General features: G+C 51.1%; 4 protein-coding genes across 4 annotated transcripts; 2 read left to right on the forward strand and 2 right to left on the reverse strand.

Moving 5' to 3' along the window:
• Window positions 1-4,087: 4,087 nt before the first annotated feature.
• Window positions 4,088-4,604, forward strand: FSUBG_450 (uncharacterized protein; the record flags this gene model as incomplete). Its single annotated transcript, XM_036682496.1, has 2 exons — window positions 4,088-4,487; window positions 4,546-4,604. 2 exons carry the CDS (start codon window positions 4,088-4,090, stop codon window positions 4,602-4,604), a joined length of 459 nt encoding a protein of 152 aa, XP_036543973.1.
• Window positions 4,605-7,407: 2,803 nt separating this feature from the next.
• Window positions 7,408-8,331, forward strand: FSUBG_451 (coiled-coil domain protein; the record flags this gene model as incomplete). Its single annotated transcript, XM_036682507.1, has 5 exons — window positions 7,408-7,480; window positions 7,549-7,588; window positions 7,722-7,825; window positions 7,878-8,131; window positions 8,185-8,331. The coding sequence occupies 5 exons, from the start codon at window positions 7,408-7,410 to the stop codon at window positions 8,329-8,331; spliced, it is 618 nt and encodes a 205-aa protein (XP_036543974.1).
• A 189-nt stretch (window positions 8,332-8,520) lies between these two features.
• Window positions 8,521-12,165, reverse strand: FSUBG_452 (uncharacterized protein; the record flags this gene model as incomplete). The annotated part of the gene is made up of 1 exon (XM_036682518.1): window positions 8,521-12,165. One exon carries the CDS (start codon window positions 12,163-12,165, stop codon window positions 8,521-8,523), a length of 3,645 nt encoding a protein of 1,214 aa, XP_036543975.1.
• A 2,026-nt stretch (window positions 12,166-14,191) lies between these two features.
• On the reverse strand, window positions 14,192-21,233 carry FSUBG_453 (acetyl carboxylase; the record flags this gene model as incomplete). The annotated part of the gene is made up of 3 exons (XM_036682529.1): window positions 14,192-20,576; window positions 20,644-20,909; window positions 21,039-21,233. 3 exons carry the CDS (start codon window positions 21,231-21,233, stop codon window positions 14,192-14,194), a joined length of 6,846 nt encoding a protein of 2,281 aa, XP_036543976.1.
• Between the last annotated feature and the right edge of the window lie 276 nt (window positions 21,234-21,509).

A 21,509-nucleotide genomic window follows, 5' to 3' on the forward strand; every position in this document is an offset into this window, starting at 1 on the left:
GGGGTATATCGTGGACATGCAGATATCAAGATCCAATAGGAACTGGTCCGCCGGACGTGCGCTGGGTAAACACCCGTCACCCAGTATACGTCTTCTGCGAACAAGGTAGTATCCTGCATCGAGACTTGGCGCCTTTTGCGTGCTTTTCAACGAGTCGTGCAAAGAGAGACTTGATTGAATGTCATGAGTCAAGGTGTGTGCATGTGTGCCCGCCCGTGCGCAGAGGCTGCATCTGTGTGCGCTGTCTGTGTGCTGCTGTTTGTCCGAGGTTGGTTGCAGGAGAGAAAAAGTGACGGGCTCCAAAGTCTGTCTAAGGTGCTGAATAAGGTAAAGGCAGAAAACAAGGAGGTACGGGCAGTGACGGAGAGAATGGAAAGTGCAGAGCGGGGTTTCCCAAGCAGGGGCTGCCTTACGTAGGGCAAGAAGCAATCGGCTCATTATTACCAATGTCGATGGGCTCCTGTCTCCTCAAGCAATGCAACGCTGGAGGTGGATAACATAGAGAGTGAGACTATGTGGACTTTCAAAATATTGACAGGCCGGGATTTGCAGTGACAACCCGCGTAAGGACGTACATCCGAAAGGTTGCAATGCTCGGATAACGATGATCAAAAGATGGCAAGATCCGAGCTGTCAAGAGTCTAAGCGAGCCAGGGTTCACAACACCACAAACATGGCAGGTTGTTCTGTGGAGGTGCTGTGTGTGCTTGTGAGAGAATATGACCCGCAAAATTCTAGAAGAACAAATCAGGTGGAATACGTCAATGCTGCAGGTCAGTTTGTGAAAGATATCATGCATTATGTCCCTTGCAAATCACCTTAGTAACGTCTTACGATGCAGGAGTTTGCAGAAGGACTATCACTATTAAAGGAAGAATATGCCACTCCGGTTCCCCGGGCGGTTCCTTGACTCATTATCTGAAGACTACTGTAGGTATAATGCCTCAAAGCGGAGACAGAGAGACTATCGAACATGATACTATAGTCCAGGATGGTTATAGTATAGGCCAGAGAATGAAATCGACAACGACCAACATATCACTAAACTTGGTGATTATGGAATACTGCTAACACTAAACGGACTAAATAGGTAATGAACCCTTGATCGAGTCTCCAGTAAATTTATGCTCCGGATGCAAACCAGCTCAGCCTAGTCCACAATAACGCAACCCACATCACGGGCTAACACAAGACCCTTGTCCAATATCAAGCAACGAGCTCCATTTCAACAACACCAAAAGCACTCGACAATACCCAATGCGTCCTTTTATCGTACCGACAAAGCCGTATGCCTGCCTCGTATGTAGAATGGCGATTCGTGGATTATCTAGTGAATCTGGTGCCTCGCTTGAACTTTTGGACTCGAGTCATTTCCAATGGGCGGGTACACCAGCCGGTCAAGAGAAACCAACAGATTGACAGGGCTGATGAACACGATAGGGAATTATGCACGCTTCACTTTCAAAGATATAGCAGTATCATCCAGTTCCGTCCACCTCATCTATGCTCCTCCACTTTAGTCGTGACTTGCTTGGAGCAAGCAAGTCACTTTTGGGTATAGCACGAAGCGCTACTGGTGTCATTTCTTGTGCAGTGCATTCCTGCCCAGTAAAACATCCCCTCGCGCTACTGCACAAACACTCAGAGCCAGAGAGAACTCGGGGCGAGTCAAATCCGGGGCGGTTGAGGGCATATCCTCGCAAGGAGTTCCGTGTCTTGCGCAACTAAGTCAGTGTCTATCATTGGTCCAAACAAATGTTGTGTGTTGGATGTTCAGGTATCTCATCGGCGTCAAAACCTGCAGCAAGCTAACGAAGTCCCTAGGCTGCAGGACACTAACATCGAAGTGGCGTGATTTGGTGGCTTCTCTTGCTTGTCGTTAAGTGGCTAGTCTTCCGGATTCTGTTGAGTATGTATCTCGTCTGCCCGGTCACAAAGAATTGCAACACCGGAGCCGCAATGGTAGACAACTTGATGACGGAACAAACATGTAATGTGCCAGTGGAGACATGACAGAGCCAAGGCCCTGAAGAAAAATGAAAGTAGCAGGGATATCCCCTGCTCTGCGTCCCTTGTTGAAGATCGTTGTCTCACCAACTATGGAAATTCCCCGCGGACAAACTTTGGCGCTAACTCATGACCAGGTCACTGAACCTTCTAAATCTTCTACTGAGGCATCCCCTGTATTTATTCCCGGATAGCACTGTCGGTGGTGTAGATCCTGGTCATAGCTCGATATTTGCCCCTGAGCCAAACCCCGAAACGCGATTATGCAGTGTCATCATCTTTCTTCATCATTGAGGTCGTGGGCATTCAAGACTACAGTTGATGCCTTTTGGGGCTTGGCAAAGTGAACACTATACCGCTCGACAGAAGTGCAGGTCCGGTCGGCCGCTCGTGCACTGTAAGTGAAGCTTCGTGGTTCAGCCTCTGGAGGTAGCGTGATCTTCTCTTCTCTCTTCACCTTGTTTTTTTGGTCAGAGTATATACATGAATGTGCAGTTCAAGACAATTGCAGCTCAGCTGAGGCTATTGTTGCTTTTTGTAACCTCGGCATGAATTGTAGCCGGTATCTGTCACGGTATCAAGACATGGGCAGACGTCACAGCCACCAACCGCAAGTCTCCGATCTGTAGAGTCAAAGACCCTTCTCAGCATCGAGCCAAACATGTTTCAGCCTTTTCCTAGTTTCCTAGTCCTGTGGGAGCTAGGCACGTGGCCTGAAACTCTCGATTGGACCCTGCGATGAAGTGCCGTAATGTTATGTAGGTACCAAAGCATCAGGTGCATGTCTAAGATCTCGACCCACTCCAAATCACGCCAAGAGCAATAATGAAGGAGAAAAAGGAATCAAGAAAAAGGGGGAAAAGATCGCCCTGTTTTGGCATGATTACTGATCAGACCTGGGCCTATTCATCCCACGGTCTCGGATCCAGTTGACGAACCGCCCTCAGCCACGACGGCCACAGAGTTCAAGTCTTGTTGAGGCTCCGTCCGACATCGTTTCGTCACAGCTCTGTAACTACGACGTAGATCGCCCCCATAAACGCGCCAAGGCCAGTGCCGTTTGCCGCCAGATTCTACCGCAGCGATACCCTGCAACTGCTCTTATTCGGTCGCCGGCTTGGATTGACTGTAAACCCGACAAATCGGGCTGATGTCGTTTCAACTTGCAGGCGCCGTTGGAGCTAGGCACAGACGCCAATGGAAGTTTCCTTGTTTGTGCTTGACGCCGCCATTTCATGCCACGCTAATCCATGAATTACTAGCACCCTGCACCCTGCACTCTGCACCCTGCACTCTGCACTCTGCACCTCGCACTTAGATATGATATGCCCGCAGGGATCGTGAGATGAGGTGAGGTCAAGGGCAGGGATCGGACATCGAGTCCTGCTCCGTCAGTGACAATCTGCCTGCATGTTCACTTTGTAGTACTTTACTTGTTCAAAACTGCCGGCCTCAAGTAAGGTACTCTCAGTACTCTACCTTACCTACCCCAACACTGATATTCACGAGTCACACCTCCCTTGTCTGTCTGTGGCTGGCTGGCTATTGCCTCGTTTCTTTTGCCTCGCCTGTTTTTGCCTTCCTTCCTCCAATACCACATCACATCACATCAGCCAACCCTCCTTGCTCCTTACCTAAACCTTACATTGCCTCAAACATCCCCCGAGAGAATCAAACATTGATCTGACGTTATCTCCCGGTACAAGCCTGTACTTATTTGCTGGACAATATTCTCCCAGTCGGCGTGTCTTCCGTCATATATGAGCATAAAACGACAAGCAACAGAAAGGGACAGTGGTACTCTGTTCGCCATCCAAATTTCGTGACCTCACTCCATCATCCCCTTCACTTCACCGTACCTCACGCGCAAGTTCCCTCTGACAAGCAAGCTGTTGGGCTATCTTTGGCATTGGAACGTCGGATGGACATCTCTGATAGGGATATCTCATGGCCATCCACGACACTGTATTACCCAGATATGCTATAAAACCTCGGTTGGGTCAGTTTTGAGGCGGCATACTAGTGTCATGTATGAGATTACGTCAAGCAAATCGTTCAATACTTTGGAACCAGAAACAATATGGCAGCCTTAAGCATTGTTATTCAACCTCCTGCTCGAGCCCAGGTCTCGACCACCCTGCATCCACCTCTTGTTGCCGAGCTAAACTTCAGAGGGGCCGTGACTGGTCACTATTTGTTCGCCATGGCCTTTTTACTTACGAGAGAAGGAAATATTGTTGAGGGAGGCTTGTCGGGAACCACTTCGGTGAACGGCGTTGATGTGACCACAGCTGGATCATCGAGAACAACAATCTATTTCCCGTACACAGATCTTGCTATTCTAGCTGAAGGCGCTTACAAGATCAGAGTCGACGTTTACAAGGTTGCCTACGACCGCCCAGCCGGTTATGATTTTCAAGCGCTCGTCAAGAGCAGTCGTGTCGCCGTAGTCAACGAAGCAGTGCCGGCTGCAAGTGCTGGTGAGTCGCTCAGTATCCGAGAAAAGTAACCTCATTCAGCTAACTTTATCATGTCAAGGTTCCGCTGAGCGCAGCATTATCCGGGCTCTCCAGACCGCTGGGGTCTATATCCATTAATCATAATACCAACCTCACAAAATATCGAGACGGAAACATTCAGAACATAATGACAAGCATAGCAACAGAAATTGCAAGACTGCTGATAGACGTCTTGCAGAGGCTATCAGGCAGAATCAATCGGAATTCTATCGGTGATGTCGAGTATCAAGTCAAGCATGAGTCTGCATGCCAGGTGACAGTAAGGTTTTGAGGAACGACGGTGCGACATCCACGGTGGTTAGTCGGGGATATTCCACGTGTATTATATGTATCTTGATCTTAGAGGACCAGAGGAACTGACTCATCAGTTATTGTGTGTCTACGACCCCCGCGGAAATTTCAAAAATCATAGTAGCTCGGACCCTGCCCGCCGGGATACACTACGTCTCGCTTAGGAGCTCGATGGAACCTCGACGGCTCAAGAGTTCCGGCCTGCAGGTGAGCGTGCATAATCTAGCCTTTGAGGGTTCACGAAAGTACCACGATATGGTCACCTTGGCGGAGCGGAATGACTGATGTTATTCGGAAGTTTTGAGTAGAAAGGAGGGGGGGCATTATCCTGGCCATTCTCCACACCAAAAGTTCACTACGCTACCTAAGGTATTTTAGGGGACGCATTCCAAAAAAGCAACGGTCACGACGTCATAGGGCATTGTGGAACGCTAATGCTAGCTGATGGAAAAGTGGCTGAGATGGAAACACCACTCGGAATAGATCCTCGGGGCGAACTAATACCCCCGACGCCAGGGCCAAGCGGAAAACGTTATCAGCTTGAGGAAGACGCTAAGGATAAGATGCTTTGACCGTGCCAACATTTACATTGTAAATACATACAGTAGACACTGACCGACTTTACATTGCCCTGCGTACGCCAACTAACAACGTCACTGATCTTGACAGGGTTGGACGGAAGAAGCCTGCACCTACCCGTGTTCCCTTGAGGCCTGGCCCGAGAGGAGAACATGCTGTCAGTCCCCGGATGTGATGAGGTGAGACATCCGATGCAGCTCAGGCCTGACAAGCTTGCCAAGGTCTGTAGAGAGCTTGGACCTCGTTTACCGTCTATGCATGTTTCGACTATCAGCCACTAATGTTTGACACCTCAAGGCCCAGAGAGGAAACCCCAAGAGAGTACAACCTCACTTATCTTGCTCATTATATGCTAGGGTTGACATACCTACATGAGGATCGCACTCTCCGGTCTTGGCTTGGCAGCCTTGTGGATGGAGATGGGATATGCCCGAGGCCCCTGCCTGTCTATAAGCCAGCCATTGGTCTATTTGTCTGCATCTTTATCCTTATGCGTCCGTTGTTCAACCCGGATTGGATTCTTCGTAAGAATGTCATGCAAGTATCTGGCCATTTGTGCAGTATCTATCGTGACCCTCCATGACGATACCCGGAATGTCTCGGCGGCTCCCGGTGGATAGATTGGCTGTCAACTTACAAGGCGCTTTATCAAGTTGACTAGTTAGTTATTACATAAATCCTCGAGTCCGAGATACGAGATCGGACTAAATCTGGGGATCCCGTTTCCGATATGGGGGGTCGGATCCAGAGGTGGAGCGGAGCACATGAACGAGCGTCGATCAAGTATAAGACAAGAAAAAGCACTATATATGACCAATACTCAGCAAGATTCGCGGTGAGACATGACTAATCTGAGTTCAAAGACCAGAAATTACGAGATCGTCAATACCGGCTGGAGATCCCTCAACCGGCGAGACGGCACAACAGGGACGATGGATCCTGGAACAGGCCAATAAGACAGTGGATACCCAAGGAAATAAGAGGCTGAGACAGCCGGGGTTGAGCTACCATGGTTGCTTTTGTCTCCATACACGGCTATCCGATCATCGTGATTGGAGATCGTTGACAGGATCTTGGATTCTGTAGCTGATCAAGACACAAGGGGGCTCAGCTGGCTGCACAGACACAGACAAGCTCTTGAAGCCTCACTTCACATACCAATACACACTGAAATGCCGTGTGATATTGGGAATGGGGTTTTTGTCTTGGGGCTCTGCGGGATGAACAAACTCGGATCAACTCATCCAGTTTTAGCTTGCTGGGAGAGCAACAGGGGAAGAGGTGACAGCGGCACCGTATTACGATAGCCGTGGGCTTGACTCGTCATAATTACATTGCCTGGTCATTGCTCTGTTTACGAGAAAGGGATAAGTGGATATCATCACTTTAATTCTTCTTACCCATGTGGGCTACACCGGCCCGACCCAGTCCGTGGTGCTGGAAGATCGTCAGATATCTCATTCCAGTTCCTGGTCATAGCATTTATCCCAGCCGAGAGAGTAAAACGTGATTCAGATGATCAGTTTGTTAGCATTGATCTGAGTCGTTGGGCAAACCTTGGCCAACACTTGTTTTGCATCAGCAGCTGTTCAGATTTGACGGAAGCCTGAGTAATGGCTTGTGATTTGGGATGATGACTGCAGAGAGCAAATGGCAGTCGAATGAAAGGAGGAGCGTTGGTCACAGGGTGGACGGAAAATACTGGGAAATGGCCTTTCACGATATCTTCGCGATGTCACGTGAACCAAACTTTGGATCCCACTTTGGTAGGAAAGGAAGGTACTCTTTTGCTATCCTGTAGGGCTGATCACCTCCAGTTTTAGGGGCTTACAGCGAGCGCCCAGGACCTTTTCTGTTAGCACACAAGTACCCCCACCAAACGGAAATTTCTCCCAAGATCCCCTCATCAGAACACACAGCTCACCACAAGATCACTAACAGTGACCTATTCAGCCTCTCTATACCATTTCTTTTGTTCTCGATCTTTTCATCTTGCTGTAGAGATTTCAAGATGGTCTATTACTTCACCTCCAACGTGGTCGATCCTCCAGGATTCATCTATGTCGGCAAGGACAAGTTCGAGAGTATGCTTATGCCCAATGACAATCATAATGCGCTATTGCGTTCCCCGCCGGCTGAGACTTGATGCTAGATGAGGACCTGATCAAGTTCGGCTGGGAAGAGGATATCTGGTAGGACTCTCCATCAAATGAGTGGGCTTGTGCTAAGTAACATTTAGGGTGAGATGGCCAGCCAAATCTCAGCGAGAATGGAGCAAACTGACAATGTCGGCTCTGTGTAGTTCCACGCGGATAAACTCTCCAGTGCGCATATCTACCTACGCATGCAGGAAGGCCAGACATGGGACGCTCTCCCTGAAGATCTTGTCATGGACCTCGCCCAACTGACCAAGGCCAATTCCATCGAGGGTACCCATCCTCCCTTAATCTCCTCTCACGCATATCTGACATGCCATCCAAGGCAACAAGAAAGACAACGTCACAGTAATCTACACACCATGGTCCAACCTCAAGAAGGACGGCAGCATGGAGGTCGGCCAAGTCGGCTTCAAGGACCCCCGCAAAGTAAAGCGCGTCCTGGTTCCCCAACGCGAGAACCCCATCGTCAACCGTCTCAACAAGACAAAGGTTGAGAAGAAGCCAGACTTTAAGCAGGAGAGAGACGATCGTCTCAAGGAGCTGCGACGTCGTGACCAGGCAGCTTTCCAAGTTAGGGTAAGGAAGCCTCCCCGTGGATAGTGAAGCGAGATTTGTTAATATTGTTGTAGAAGAAGGAGGAGGCTCGACAGGCACAGGAGTGGAAGGAGAAGAAGTGGCAGAAGGACCATGCCTACGACGATATCTTCACAGAGGATAACATGGCTGCTTCGAGTAACCAGGACCGCGATGAGAACTGGGAGGACGACTTTATGTAAAAAGGAGAGAGCCAACATCAGAGCAGCATCATATGATATAATGCATATTCTTGCAATTTTATGCAACTATAGATATCCAATTTTGGACTACTTGTCTTCATTCTCATCATATTCCAACGCTAACAGGGTATTTTTTAGACAAACTTTCCTTGCCGAACAAAGAAAAAGATCCTACGACTACTGTCATTGTCAACCGCTAACTCCTATTCCGAAACTACCACTCATACTCATCTCTTCAAATCGGTTCGAGATTCCACTGAGGTCACTTGATGTATCCAGTCGGATGGGGCTTGAGGAGCTCCGATCACTGACGCCACTGCAGTTCGAGACGGGTGACTTTCTCATGCTGGGGGTGTCTCTGACTGGATCAGGGGACATCACTAGTTGAGGGGGCAAATCTTCCTCCTCTTCCACCAAGTCTGATAGATCATCGTCGTCATGAAACTCGAGATTAGATGCCTCTTGCTTCTTAGAGGCACTGCGAGTCTCTGACCTGTTGAGAGTCATTATGGCCTGTCCTCCCGGAAGCTTTACTTCGTGAGCTTCCAGGGTCTCTGCGATATCCCAGAGGAGGACGTCCATGGGGCAGATGTACGCAACACGCTTGCGCTGACTCCAGGCCAGGACATGTCCGCAAAGTTGGCCCTCGTCACGGCTGACGATCCAAGCACCGCTGTCACCAGGGATACCTAGAGGAACATTCTTATTCTGATGCCCCTCTTCTGGTGCGTCAGCGCTGGTGACTTGGTAGGCGTGGCTTGGTGAAACACGGCCGTAGATCTTTACGCTTGTCAGAGCGGGGAGGATCTTGCCAGTCTGCAAGCCACTCGTTCGAGCCATGCACTGCACCTCCATGTTTGGCAAGGATTCTGAAGGAGCGACGATCGTTGGTCTCAACACAGGCGATCCAGCTGTCTGCTTTCCTTCAGACTTTTGTGCAAGCGATTTGCCATCAATGCGAGGCATGGTGTTGTCATCAGGCAGTCTATCGTGAGCGAATTCGAAGAGAGCCCAGTCAACCTCATGCACGAGCCCAAGGGCCTCCTTCCTGCGGATACCACTTGAAGCATACACCTCCCCGACACTGTATGTGTCGAGGTGATCCTCGTCTTGGGTCTCTGGGTCAGGGTAGAACCCTTCGTCGACATCATCGAGAGCCGGCTGTGTGACGATGTAGCCATCACCACATCCTGGCTCAATGCCAGGGATATCTCCAGGCTCATTATACTCCTCGTCATCCTCATCGTCTTCGTCATCCTCATAGTCACTAGTGATATCGGAATCCGAGTAGGCTTCTGATTCAGTATCAGACAGCTCATAGCCAAACTCATCATCGACAGTGCTGTCGTCACCGGATTGCTCGTACCAGTCCATATCAGGCAGGGCACTGCACCGAAGAGTATCACTGGGCCCAAAGTCCCGGTCTGGATCATCGAGCATGTGGTGCACTGTCATTCCGTAAGGCTTGTCGTCAACCATGACGAGGCCTCCCAGGCTAACGGGGGGTAGATGCCGATCACCAATCCATGCCCCAATACTGGCGCCATTCCCTGGACGCTCCTGATACTCTGGGTTGATGGCCTCAACATCGTCAGACTCTAGGCCGGATCCCTTGCCGCTTCTTCGGGCCATAGATCTTAGGACCGAATTCGGCTGTCGGCGAGATCGTAGAACATGTCCACGGCAAACCTTGAGCCCGAAGCCGCTGCTTCCATCGAAGAGATCACCGAGCCTCTTCTTGAGAATAGCACGGACTTTGCCAACAGATGTACACACAACAAGTACTGTGGGTTGGGTCTTCTGAGGGCTTGGGCCTACAGACTCAAGGGAGATCTCGACCGATTCGGGGTGCTTGCGGTAAAAGTGACGAAGAGCGTGGTTGATCTGGGGCATGAGGGTCTTGTTCCACTTCTCCACGACTTCTGGTGCTAGCGGTACATGGGGATATAAACGCATCTTTGTTTCTGACTGCTTGTCAAGGGCATCTGGGAACAAGTTAGTATTGACATGAACATATGGATCCGAACATTGCGGCATACCATCCTGATCAGCGACTGCCTCAAACTTGGGAGCACTCTTTTCTGTTCCCAAGTTGGGCGCTGACGCTGCCATTGGCTTCTCGCTTGCAGCTTTTAGTGGTGGCTTGAAGTCTTTGGCATCCTTTACATCGTTGTTCGTCTTCATAGGGGCTACATCGACGGTAGGCGCTTGTGTCTGGGACGGGTTGAGCTCTTGATCGAGCCTCTCCTCCAGGCCGCTGACACCGTCCAATATACAGCAGGCCTCCAAAAAACGGCTGCATCGTACCTGAACCGACGAGAGCAATGATTCACCAGAAGATCGCCCGGCAAGCTCATCATCGACAGCTGTCCAACAAACCTGAACAGCCTTCATGTATAAGCTGCCGCATCGAACAGCAAGCTCTTCCAGAGCCGAGTCAGGGATAGAAGTGGATCCCTCAGGCACAATATCCTCAAGTGTCTTCCACAAGCCAACTGAGAGTAATAAAGTGGCTAAGGAATACAGATCGAGAACTCTCTGGTCAGGATTGCTGACAAGATGTGAAGATTGGAGATTGCGTGGATCAAGCGGATGACGGGACAGAATTGGTGACATTGAGGGGGTATCTTCAGGAAAGAGATCGAAAGAAGAAAGGAGAGGGCGTCGAATGTCCACCTCGCCGTTGGTAGCACCAGGTTGCGAGGTGACTGCATCGCAGAACGAGACTGTGGTAGGGGCAATGTTGCCATGGGTGATGCCGCGAGCATGTAGGTCGAAAACAGTGTTCATCAGATTGTGAGCAAGTCTGAACTTAGCCTCAAGCTTAGGCTCTGATCCTGGAACTGAGAGGAGATCTTTCAAAGTCGGGAGGTTATAGGAAGGATTCTTTGTGAGGCGCTCGAATGAGACGGCATTGAATGAGGGAGGAAATCGATAGACAAGACCAAGTCTCGAGTTCTCCAGGTCTTCGAAGTATCCGAGAAGACGAGGTAGTCCAGTCCATGTACCAGGAGATCGTTGGGAATCTTGCTGCAGACCGGCGGATAGCTTCTCGAAGCGAGCCATGGGAGGCATGATGCCCGTCACGGCGTAAATCGAGTCAAAGGTTGCATATTCCAGAAGCAGAGGGGCCCATGGTTGGCGCGTCGTTCCATGTGTGAGTTCTGAATAAGCTGTCTTGCTCATAAACACCACTTCTCGGGGAGTAGAAGCCTCATCACCTTGCTTGGGGCGCAGATGAGTTAGAGTCTGGGGGTTAATTTGCTGAGGCGTTTGCATGCGACTTGACTCGAATGGTCTGTACTCCTCGGTAGACGACATGGACTTGAACGGCGTTTTCGATGATCGTCTTGGAACTCCGCCAGCTGCTGCCCTTGTCCGCGACAGATCGTAGAGCGTATCAATCGAAGCAGTGAGGTCATTAACCAAATCCTCAAAATGGTTCTTATCCCATTGAACCAGCGGCGGCTTCGTATCTTTTGAAGTAGCAGGTGCTGAAATCATGCGCTTGGAGCTTAACCAAAGAGGTTCAGCTTCTGCTAGGATGTCCTTGATGGTGGACATTATACTTCCAACAACCTCACTCAACCCAGCTTTTGATAGAGACTCGTCGATCTCAACAGACTGAGTGGGATCAGACCATTCGAGACCCCAGCTCACTAGACGATCTTTCTGAATGCGGAGTTTTCGATGTAGGGCCTTGATTTCCGGATCTTCCTCATTTTGAATTGGCTCTTTGACAAAGTCGGTTGACTTCTTAGTGTCGTTGTACAGTCTGCTGAGGCGTTTCTGAAAGGGCAGCTGAAAGCCACCCAGCGGTAGAAACGACTCCATTGTAGTGAAATGCTGTGAATATGTTGGAGATGAGTCCTAGAATGGGAAGTAAAGCCTGTTTATGATGATAAGAGTCGCCAAGTCTGAAAGTGATGTCTTGATCGTGATGCTTGATGGCGATCTGAAGCGGGGCTCTTGTCTTGGAGGTGGTGTAATTAGTGAGGCTCAGCCATTGGCGGTCTTGGCCAGTAAATAAGTAAGTTAAAAGGGGGACCAAGCAAAAGTCACATGTTCTTAGTGAGTGAGAAGAGAAAATAGACAATGTCTTGTAAGAAACTGTATCAATTCATTTTGTTGAGAAGAAGCTGCTGTTTATTTCGTTGCCTACACAAAGCGGATCTTGCTGCGCGGCCTATTTGCGGCCATTTTCTAAGGGTCTCAGAATCGGAAATGCTGCTGCCTGAAGGATCAGCGACTACCCTATTGGTCAGTCCTTCATCGGACGCTAATAATCCGCGCCGAGATGGTGTCTAATCATGTGATCTCCATTGAAAGAATGCGGCTGCCTATCAACCCTTGCTACTCACTCACATACTAATCTACCAGTATCACCAGCTTTATCTATCCGATCCAGTCTTTGACGTTTCCATCTCACCACGTGGCTTACGCCATGACATGAGTTCTAGAGTCCCCTCAGAATGATAAGTTGATGGTCAGTCTTGTTTGACATGCACAGACACACGACGTAGTATCTTGTTGGTTGGGTATGCTTTGATGTCTTATACATGCGGCAACTTGCATGATACAGATAGTAATTCTTATCAATTCGTTCCACAGACTTTGGCTAAAGCTTGCATATGATGATATGAGATAGCGGCCACTCCTCCAAAGACTTAAAGAATCTCCTACTTTGACCCACAGTACTGTGCCATTACAAGTGACCTGTGAGACTTGTACAAGTGAGGAGAAGACTCTCGAGTACCTACGTACTACGCAAACGTAGTCTTCAGTCTTCGAGACAGCCATCATTACGCACTCGAATGCGAATTCCACCAAGCTTTCATGAGGCTAGCTCACTTAGCAAACTGCCGACTTACACTAGACACATGCTTTGATCAAGGTGCCATTGGTGCCAACACTCACTGACCAAGACAGCGACAATCCCGAGGGTTTCCCAAAAGATGATCCCATGGATACAATCACTTTGCTCCATGTCGTTCTAGACCACAATCATTCTTTGCTTAAAGCAGTCACTCCGCCTCTGCCTTACGTCAGTGACCCTCCTCGGTAACCCTCGCACACAGATGACTATCTCTTACTCACCGGTGCCCAAGTATCCGCAAGTGATTTCATGAGAATACACACTCCATCATCTCATAGAGTCACAAGATGATAGCCCGCGAGACCCTGTATCCAAGTAGACGCCTGGTGACATCCTCGTGTGGATATTGCTCTGGGCGATGTGCAGCGATAGGATCACTTCAAGCATACACACGAACAGGCTGTAAGAATGAGGTCCCAGGCTTCAGGAATACCTCAAGGCCCCCCTGATCTATAACCGGAGATTTCTCAATGTGGAAATGTCAATGATACTGCCTGAAGTACCAGTATCGATCGGAGGCTGCGGTCCGAATCGCCCTCGAGTATTATCATCAGTGACCAAGCCGAGAGTATACTTCTTTGGTCAAATATTGCTTGACTTTGCTAGGCTTCCACATCTCTTCCCATCCGTACTTCCTCTTCGCCCGTGGGTAAATATACTGAAGGGGGGTTGTCTGTCAAGTCCCTCACCAAAAACACTTCAAAGAATAATCATGAATAAACACAGGTGACCAGGTCAGTGTTATTCACAGCAGTCTCGATGGTATGATGCAGGAGCACAAACTTGAAGTAATAAAATGGATATTTGAAACCGAAACTAATCCAGTACCTGACGCCAATACACATTCCGCTCTCTGTCTAACGTCCTTCATTTCTAATTGTCTTGATGACATGACATAAAACCATGGTAGCATAAATCGCCAGTAAAAAAACACAGGGAATTATTCCCATTTCATGAAACCTCCTCAACATGTGCTTCTCTCCTTTACTGCTGGAGGTACTTGAGAATCTGCTCCCGCTCCTCAACGGGCATGACTCTGAGCACCTCACGAACACCAGTCCATCCAGCCTTAGCATGGCCACGGACAACGCTGGCGACCTCAGCTGCCAACACCTCGGACTTGAGCGTCTCGACCTTCTCGCTAATGGTCTTGCGCTCAGTCTCGTACCACTCAGTAACTGCCTGATCATTCTTCTCCCAATCAACAATGCCTGACCAGCTGCGGAGAAGGTGCAGGTATCTGTCACGAGTCTCCGTGTTCTTGGTAGCAGTCTGGCTGTGCGAAGTGCTGATGATAGTGGAGGTCATGCGGCGGAGGATGTACTCCTCATTGAGACGGCGGCGAAGACGCCAGTAGAAGAAGCGTCGAGCGTTGGTCCACTCAAGAACGTCACGGACGACACCCTTGGCTTTCATGCGGCCAGCACGGTCGTGGAGATCGGCGAACTGCACGGCAACCTGGGCGTACACGGGCAGCAGCTGCTTCTCACGGATGGCCATCTTCTTCTTAATCTCTTCGGCCTCCTCCGTGGACAGGCTGGAGTCCTCGAGCTGCTTCTTGAGACCAGCGTAGGTAGGATCCATGCGGGCCATAGTCTGGACCTGCTTGTCCTTGCGGTACTTGATACCTATGATACCCTCAGGCTCAAGAACACCACCACGGGCCTCGGTGTCGGCGTACATCTCCATGGCGGTGGAGTTAATGGTAGGATCGACGACGACCCAAGATCCACCACGGAGCTCGCCGAAGGGAGGAATGTAAATGAAGATGGGCTGCTCATACTTGACGAGGGCATCGACGATGAAAGAACCGTACTTGAGGACCTCGTTGTACATGTCGCGCTGACCACCAGAGAAACCACGCCAGTTGGCAAGGATCATGAGAGGAAGCTGCTCACCATTGTTGAAGTCGTTAATAGCCTGAGCAGTCTTGAAGGCGGAGTTGGGGTACCAGACACCACCGGCCTCGTTGCTAACCTGCTCGATAGAGTCAGGGTTGGCAGGGTCAGCAGGAGTGATATTCTCCACAGATCGGACCTCAACAGCGATAACACCCATAGGGATACCACCAAGACGAGCACGACCAACAACGACAGTCTTGGCCCAGCCGCCGAGAGCCTCAACGAAAGAGTCCCTGTCGAAGAGACCAGACTCGAAACCGTTCTCGCCCTCTCGACCATTGATCATCCATCGGACATCATAAGGCTGCTTCTGGGGAGGGAAGTAGGTAATGTCACGGTTCCAGTCATCAACGCTAGGGCTGACAGGGACAGGGCTGTTGCGCTTCTCGGGGACAAATGACATCCACTCGACGATCTTAGAGACACCAGCAAAGTCATCGTTGGCGGTCATGTGAGAGACACCGTTGCGGTACATGATCTGAGTGCCACCAAGCTGAAGGTTAGAGGTGTAGACCTCACGACCAAGCAGGTTGTTGAGGGCAGGGGCACCAGTCAAGATGATGGGCTGACCCTCAATCTGGACAGCACGCTGGCCAAGACGGACGAGGTAGGCACCAATACCAACGGATCGGCAAGTGACAAGGGTGACAGTGAAGATGTCGTTGTAGGCGCGGCTGGTGGCACCAGCAATGAGACCAGAGCCTCGCAGACACTCAACACCAAGACCATCCTCCTTACCAACGATGGTCACGATCTTGTGTCGCTTCTCACCATCCTCGGAGACTTCCTCGGTGATGACGTCCTTCTCGAAGCGAGTCTTGGTCTCCTCATCGAGGTAGAGGTACTTGAAGCCAGAATCTTGCTTCTCGGGGTTGTTCCAAGCAACCTTGAAGTGGCCCATGAGCTCCTCAGCCAGGCCAAGACGAGCACCAGAGTTAGCAGAGAGGTAGATACGGGGGATACCCAGCTTGCGAGCAAGTTCAGTGCACTTATAGAAGAAGTCGTCTTCCTTAGGACCGAACGAACCAATCTTGTAGGTGATATCGTTGGCAATGACGATGAAGCGACGGCCGTTGGGGTATTCAGGGGTGCGGGCCCTGAAGATCCAACCGACCATACCACAGGTGTTGGTACCAGGCTCGCGGTTGACCTCATCAAGGCTGTCCTTGTCATCGAGAACAAGCTCAGTAAAACTGATGCAGTCACCGGTCTTAGGCTGCTGGGAAGCCAGGCTAGGCTGAGCCTTGACGGCCTTGACCCAGGTGTTCTGGATGGCTTGTCGGAAGAGCTCGGGGAAATCGTAGACGTACTGGGTTCCCATAAGATGAGCCTTGTAACGCTTGGGCTGGAGCCAGTTCTTGGTGGCATAGGGGGTAGAAACGGGCATCAGGTGCATAGGACCCTTCTCGTGGGTACCACCAATGCTGTGGAAGACCCACTCACCCTTCTCTGACTTGCGCTCGGCGTACATGTCGACATCGACAACGTAACCAGAGGTGTTGATGATGACAACGCGAAGAGGGTAAGGCTCGCCAGTCTGAGGGTCGGTGCAGATAATGCGGATCTCGACCTGAGCGATACGGAGTCTCCAAGCACGAATACCGAATCGGTCAAGGAAACCCTGAAGACTCTCCTCGACCTCCTTGGGCTGAAGCTGGAACACAGGAGAGAAGTTGATGAAGACCTGGTTCAGATCAGAGTTGTTGTTGCCGATAATTTCGAGGGCATCGAAGATATCGTTGACAACGCGATCAGCCTCAGAGATGAGGTACTCAGCAGTAGGAATCTCGTCTCGGAGACGGCCAGGTCGGATGACAGCACGGGTGAAGTATCGCTTATCAGTGTCCACGCTCTTGCCAATACCCTCGTAGACGTGGATACTCTTGTTCTCGGTGAAGACGGGCTTGATGTGGAACTTGCTGAGACGAGCAAGCTCAAGCTGGAAAGCAAGAGCAGGCTCGCTGTGACGAATACTGTCATCCTCCTTGTACTCGGGTCCACGGAAAGTGTAGTAACCAGGGTAAGAACCATCACTGTGGCCGCAGATGAATGTCAGGCGACGGACACCACGAGCAAGGAGCTCATCCTTGAACTGCTCGACGATAGGGAGAATGTCCTCGAGGGCCTCACGGTCATCGCGGCTCTCGACATCGCGAATGGCGACGTTGATAACAGCGGAGAGCTCTTCCTCGTGCTGCTTGGGCTGGGCAGGCTTGCGCTTACCGCTGAGATCGGGGATGAGACTGGGAGTGTTCTTCTTCTTCTGCTTCTGCTCAAGGGCAAGAGCCTCAAGAGCCTTACCAATGAGGTCCTCGGCATCATCGATGTACTTGCAAGGAACAATGACACCCTTTCGTGTAGGCTCGTCCTCCCACTTGCCAGTAAGATAAGACATATCACTGATTGAGTGGATTCGCTTAAAGTTGAACTCGCCTCCGCTGGGGGTAGCAGGAGTAGAAGGAGCAGCAGACTGCAGAGGAAGACCGAACTCAGACTGTCCAAGCTTTCGGAGCTGGAAGTCCCAAGAAACGAACTGGGGAGCATCGTTCTCATCTTGATGGTACTCAATCTGCTTGAGGATGTACGCACGGTAAGCCCGGCGAACGTAAACCTCAAGAGAGGCCAGGGACACCCAAGGATCGTCGTGAGCGAAGAACATGGTCAAGACATCGAATACTGTGTACTTGGAATCAACGACCTCCTTGATAACTTCGAGGCTAGGCTCTCGGTGATCCCAACCAGTCTCACCGTATCGCGACTCGATGACGGAAGAGCGGAGGATGTGCTCCATCTGGGCGGTTCGCTCCTCGAGCGAGGGAAGAGCGCACTGAATCATGATCTCACGAGCCTTGAGGGAGACCTTGGAAGTAGGACGCGACTGGAGCTCCGTGAGCAGGCGGAGAGTGTCACGAAGGTTCTTGGCGATGCTTCCAGCCTTGGGCTTGTTGGGGCGGTACTCCTCAAGGATGGCCAGGATAAGAGAGCTCTTGGAGCTGACACGGCTGTGAGAGAGAACGGTGTGAACAACCTTCATGATGTCCTCCTTGTGCTGGTCACGCAGCTGAAGAACAACAGCATCCTCCTGAGGCTGGTTCATGAAGAGGTTCTCAACCTCCCAATACTGCTCAAGGAGTCCCTTAATGACGTTAAGCTCTCGGTACTTCTGGCCCTCGGCGTACATGTCGAGAACCTCGGTAAGAGGGAGGAGAGTGCCCTTGAGAAGCTCGGCATCACCAGCATCAACGTTGTCCTCAAGGAACTTGTTGAAAGCCTTGGTAAGGGCCTTGGCGGGGAACTCTCCGTGGCGAGACTTGCTGCGCTCAACGATCTGAGTGAACTGAGCGTCGAGCTTCTGAGGCATACGAGAATGGAGAGCAGAGAACTGGGCGTTCCACTCGCTGTAAGGCAGCTCGGGATCGCGGAGAACCTCAATGAGGTCCTTGAGGGTGTTGGACATGATGACAGAGTTGTCATAACCCAGGAGAATGTTGTGGAGGATGTTGTAGAGGAGAGAGAAGCGTTGAGCGGGCTTAGCACCAACAACAACAGGCTCGCCATAGGCGGGGAGCTTGTCGACGAAAGCCTGGGCCTGCTTAACGCGGCTGGGGTCGTCAAGGGCCAAGATACCGAGGATGTCACCAGCCTCGAGAGTAGCTCCGGGCTGCTTGATGAGCTGGACGACACCATCTTCTTGAGCAACGAGAGGCATGTACATCTTCATGACCTCGACCTCGGCGAAAGCCTGGCCGGCACGAACATGGGCACCGTTCTCTACAGAGTACTTGACAAGTTTACCAGGACTGGGAGATCGAAGCTGGGTAGGGTCGTTCTCCTGCTCGAGCAAGCAGGTCTTGCTGTCGACGGAAAGACGGGTAGCGCCAACCTCTTCCTTCCAGTAGACGTTGTGACTGCGGCCGTCAAGAAGGACAAGAAGACCACCATCGCTTAGAGAACGGACACCAATGGAGCACTTGGAACCGTTGATGAAGAGGTGGTAGCTATCAACGCTGGCGCGTGTGGCAGTGAACTTGTAACGGTAACCCTCGTAGATGAAGTCGATGGTGAAGACGGTCTTGAGAACGTCCTTCGAGGGCACTTGACCCTTCTCAAGTCCGGCTCGGTACTCAGTCATGCAGGCCTCGCTAGCAATGTGGGCCTTGGTGACGGCACCACAGACAACAGCAAGCATGGTCTCGGGTCGCTCAGCAGTAAGACGCTTGGAGATAAGCTCATCCAACCAACCAGTGGAGATGGTGTTGTCCTCGAAAGCCTCGGTCTCGAGAAGCTTGATGAGATACTCGATAGTGGTTCGGAAATCACCACGAATGCTCAGCTCCTTGAGAGCCATGACCATATGCTTCCTTGACGCAGAACGGTTCTCACCATAGGCGAAGATGTGACCAAACTGACTGTCTGAGAAACTGTGAATACCACCCTGAGAACCAACGGAGAAGTAACCCCAGACATTGGAGCTACTCCTGAAGTTGAGCTCGTGCATCACACCGTTGGAAGGCTTGAAACCCTCACCAGGATCCTCAGAGGTGATACGGCAGGCAGTGGTGTGGCCCTTGGGTTGGGGTCGTCGCTGGCTCGAAGATGTGCTCTCGTTCTTGAACTCGAAGTCGATCTCGCTTGAGGTCTTGGGGTCGACGCCGTATAGAAGTCGAATATCACGGATTCTGTGGAGAGGGATACCCATGGCAATCTGAAGCTGGGCGGCGGGCAGGTTGACACCACTGACCATCTCAGTGGTAGGATGCTCAACCTGGAGACGGGGATTAAGCTCCAGGAAGTAGAACTTGTCGTCGGCGTGAGAGTAGAGGTACTCGACGGTACCGGCAGAGACGTAACCGACGAGCTTACCGAGACGAACAGCGGCATCCTCCATAGCCTTGAACGTGTGGGGCTTCGCAATGGTAACGGGAGCCTCCTCAATAATCTTCTGGTGACGTCGCTGAACGGAACAATCACGACCGAAGAGTGAGATGTTGTTTCCGTACTGATCAGCAAGAAGCTGGACCTCAAGATGTCGAGCATTGCCAGCAAGCTTCATGATGAAAATGGGAGAACCGGGGATTTCGCTGGCAGCGGCCTTGTAGAGAGCCTCGAATCCCTCCTCCTCGGTGGCCTTTCGGATACCCTTACCACCACCACCTTCGGAGGCCTTGATCATGACAGGGAAACCAATCTCCTTGGCCTTCTCAAGACCCTCCTCCCATGATGTCACACAACCCTTGGCGTAGATATCATCGGCGACAGTGACAATGCCCTTGTCATCGATGGCGACCTGGTCGACGCCTGTTCCTGACCAAGGAATACACGGCACCTCGGCGTGCTGTGCTACAATTGTGGAGGAGATTTTGTCACCTAGTGATCGCATGGCGGATCCAGGAGGTCCGATGAAGACAATTTTGTTGGGGGAGGCGGCCAGCGACTCTGGCAACTTTGGGTTTTCTGAGGCATGACCCCTGAATATCTCGTTAGTGAATGTATGTAGAAATCGCAGCGAGACAAAGTCTCTGGGAGCCAACTCACCATCCAGCCCAGACGGCATGGACATTCATGCGCTCAGCAATATCCACAATCAGCTCGACGTTGGCATAGTTGTGGTTGTTTGTGCCGCCGGGAACCTCGACGTAGTGGTCGGCCATTCTAATGTATTCTGCGTTGGCCTGCAGATCTTCGGGGGTAGCCATCACAGTGAAGTGAATGGCTCGCTCGTCGCCGAACGTCTCGTAAGCCCATTTTCGGACTGATCGAATCTCCTTAACGGCAGCGATACCGTTGTTGGCAATGAGAACCTTTAAAACAGAGTTTCTGTTAGCAAAACCGTTGCGGTCGCTTCAAAGTTCAGAACTGGCGGGGTAGGCGGAATTGATCCAATTCTAATCCCCAACACTCCAATTCTGGCGGGAAAGAGATGTCCTTACGTTGGTGATGACAGTGTGACCATCATTCTGGCCAACAAAGTCCTTGACCTTGCTCGGAGGAGCATTCTCCAATCGGTTGCCGCCGATGAAGTGGTCTGCAATATGGAACTTCTCTGCATACGACGCCTTGCCATTGACATAGGGCACCGACCGCCCATTGGCACCCTCCTGGGCACCAGCTGAGATCTCAGTCATGGCTACTGCGTTTATGTGTGTAGAGGAAGAAGGGAGAAGAGGAGGAGGAGATTATGAAGGAGGAGTCGAGAGAAACAAGTCGGAGATTCGAAATATGGAGGAGGAGAGGAGGAGTTTGATCAGGTTGAGAGAGTTGAGTCGTGTCGCTCTCAGGTCGTCATGAGCCGGTCAAAGTGGCGGGCGCGCAAGGGCAGTTTACGGGCAGGGGTAGCTCCGGCCGAAGAAAAAACAAGATCCGACGGGACGGGAGCTGGGCCTGTTTTTCTGCTGTTACTG

The sequence above is a fragment of the Fusarium subglutinans genome, assembly GCF_013396075.1.
Source record: "Fusarium subglutinans strain NRRL 66333 chromosome Unknown NRRL66333_c0000002, whole genome shotgun sequence".
NCBI classification, from domain to species: domain Eukaryota; kingdom Fungi; phylum Ascomycota; class Sordariomycetes; order Hypocreales; family Nectriaceae; genus Fusarium; species Fusarium subglutinans.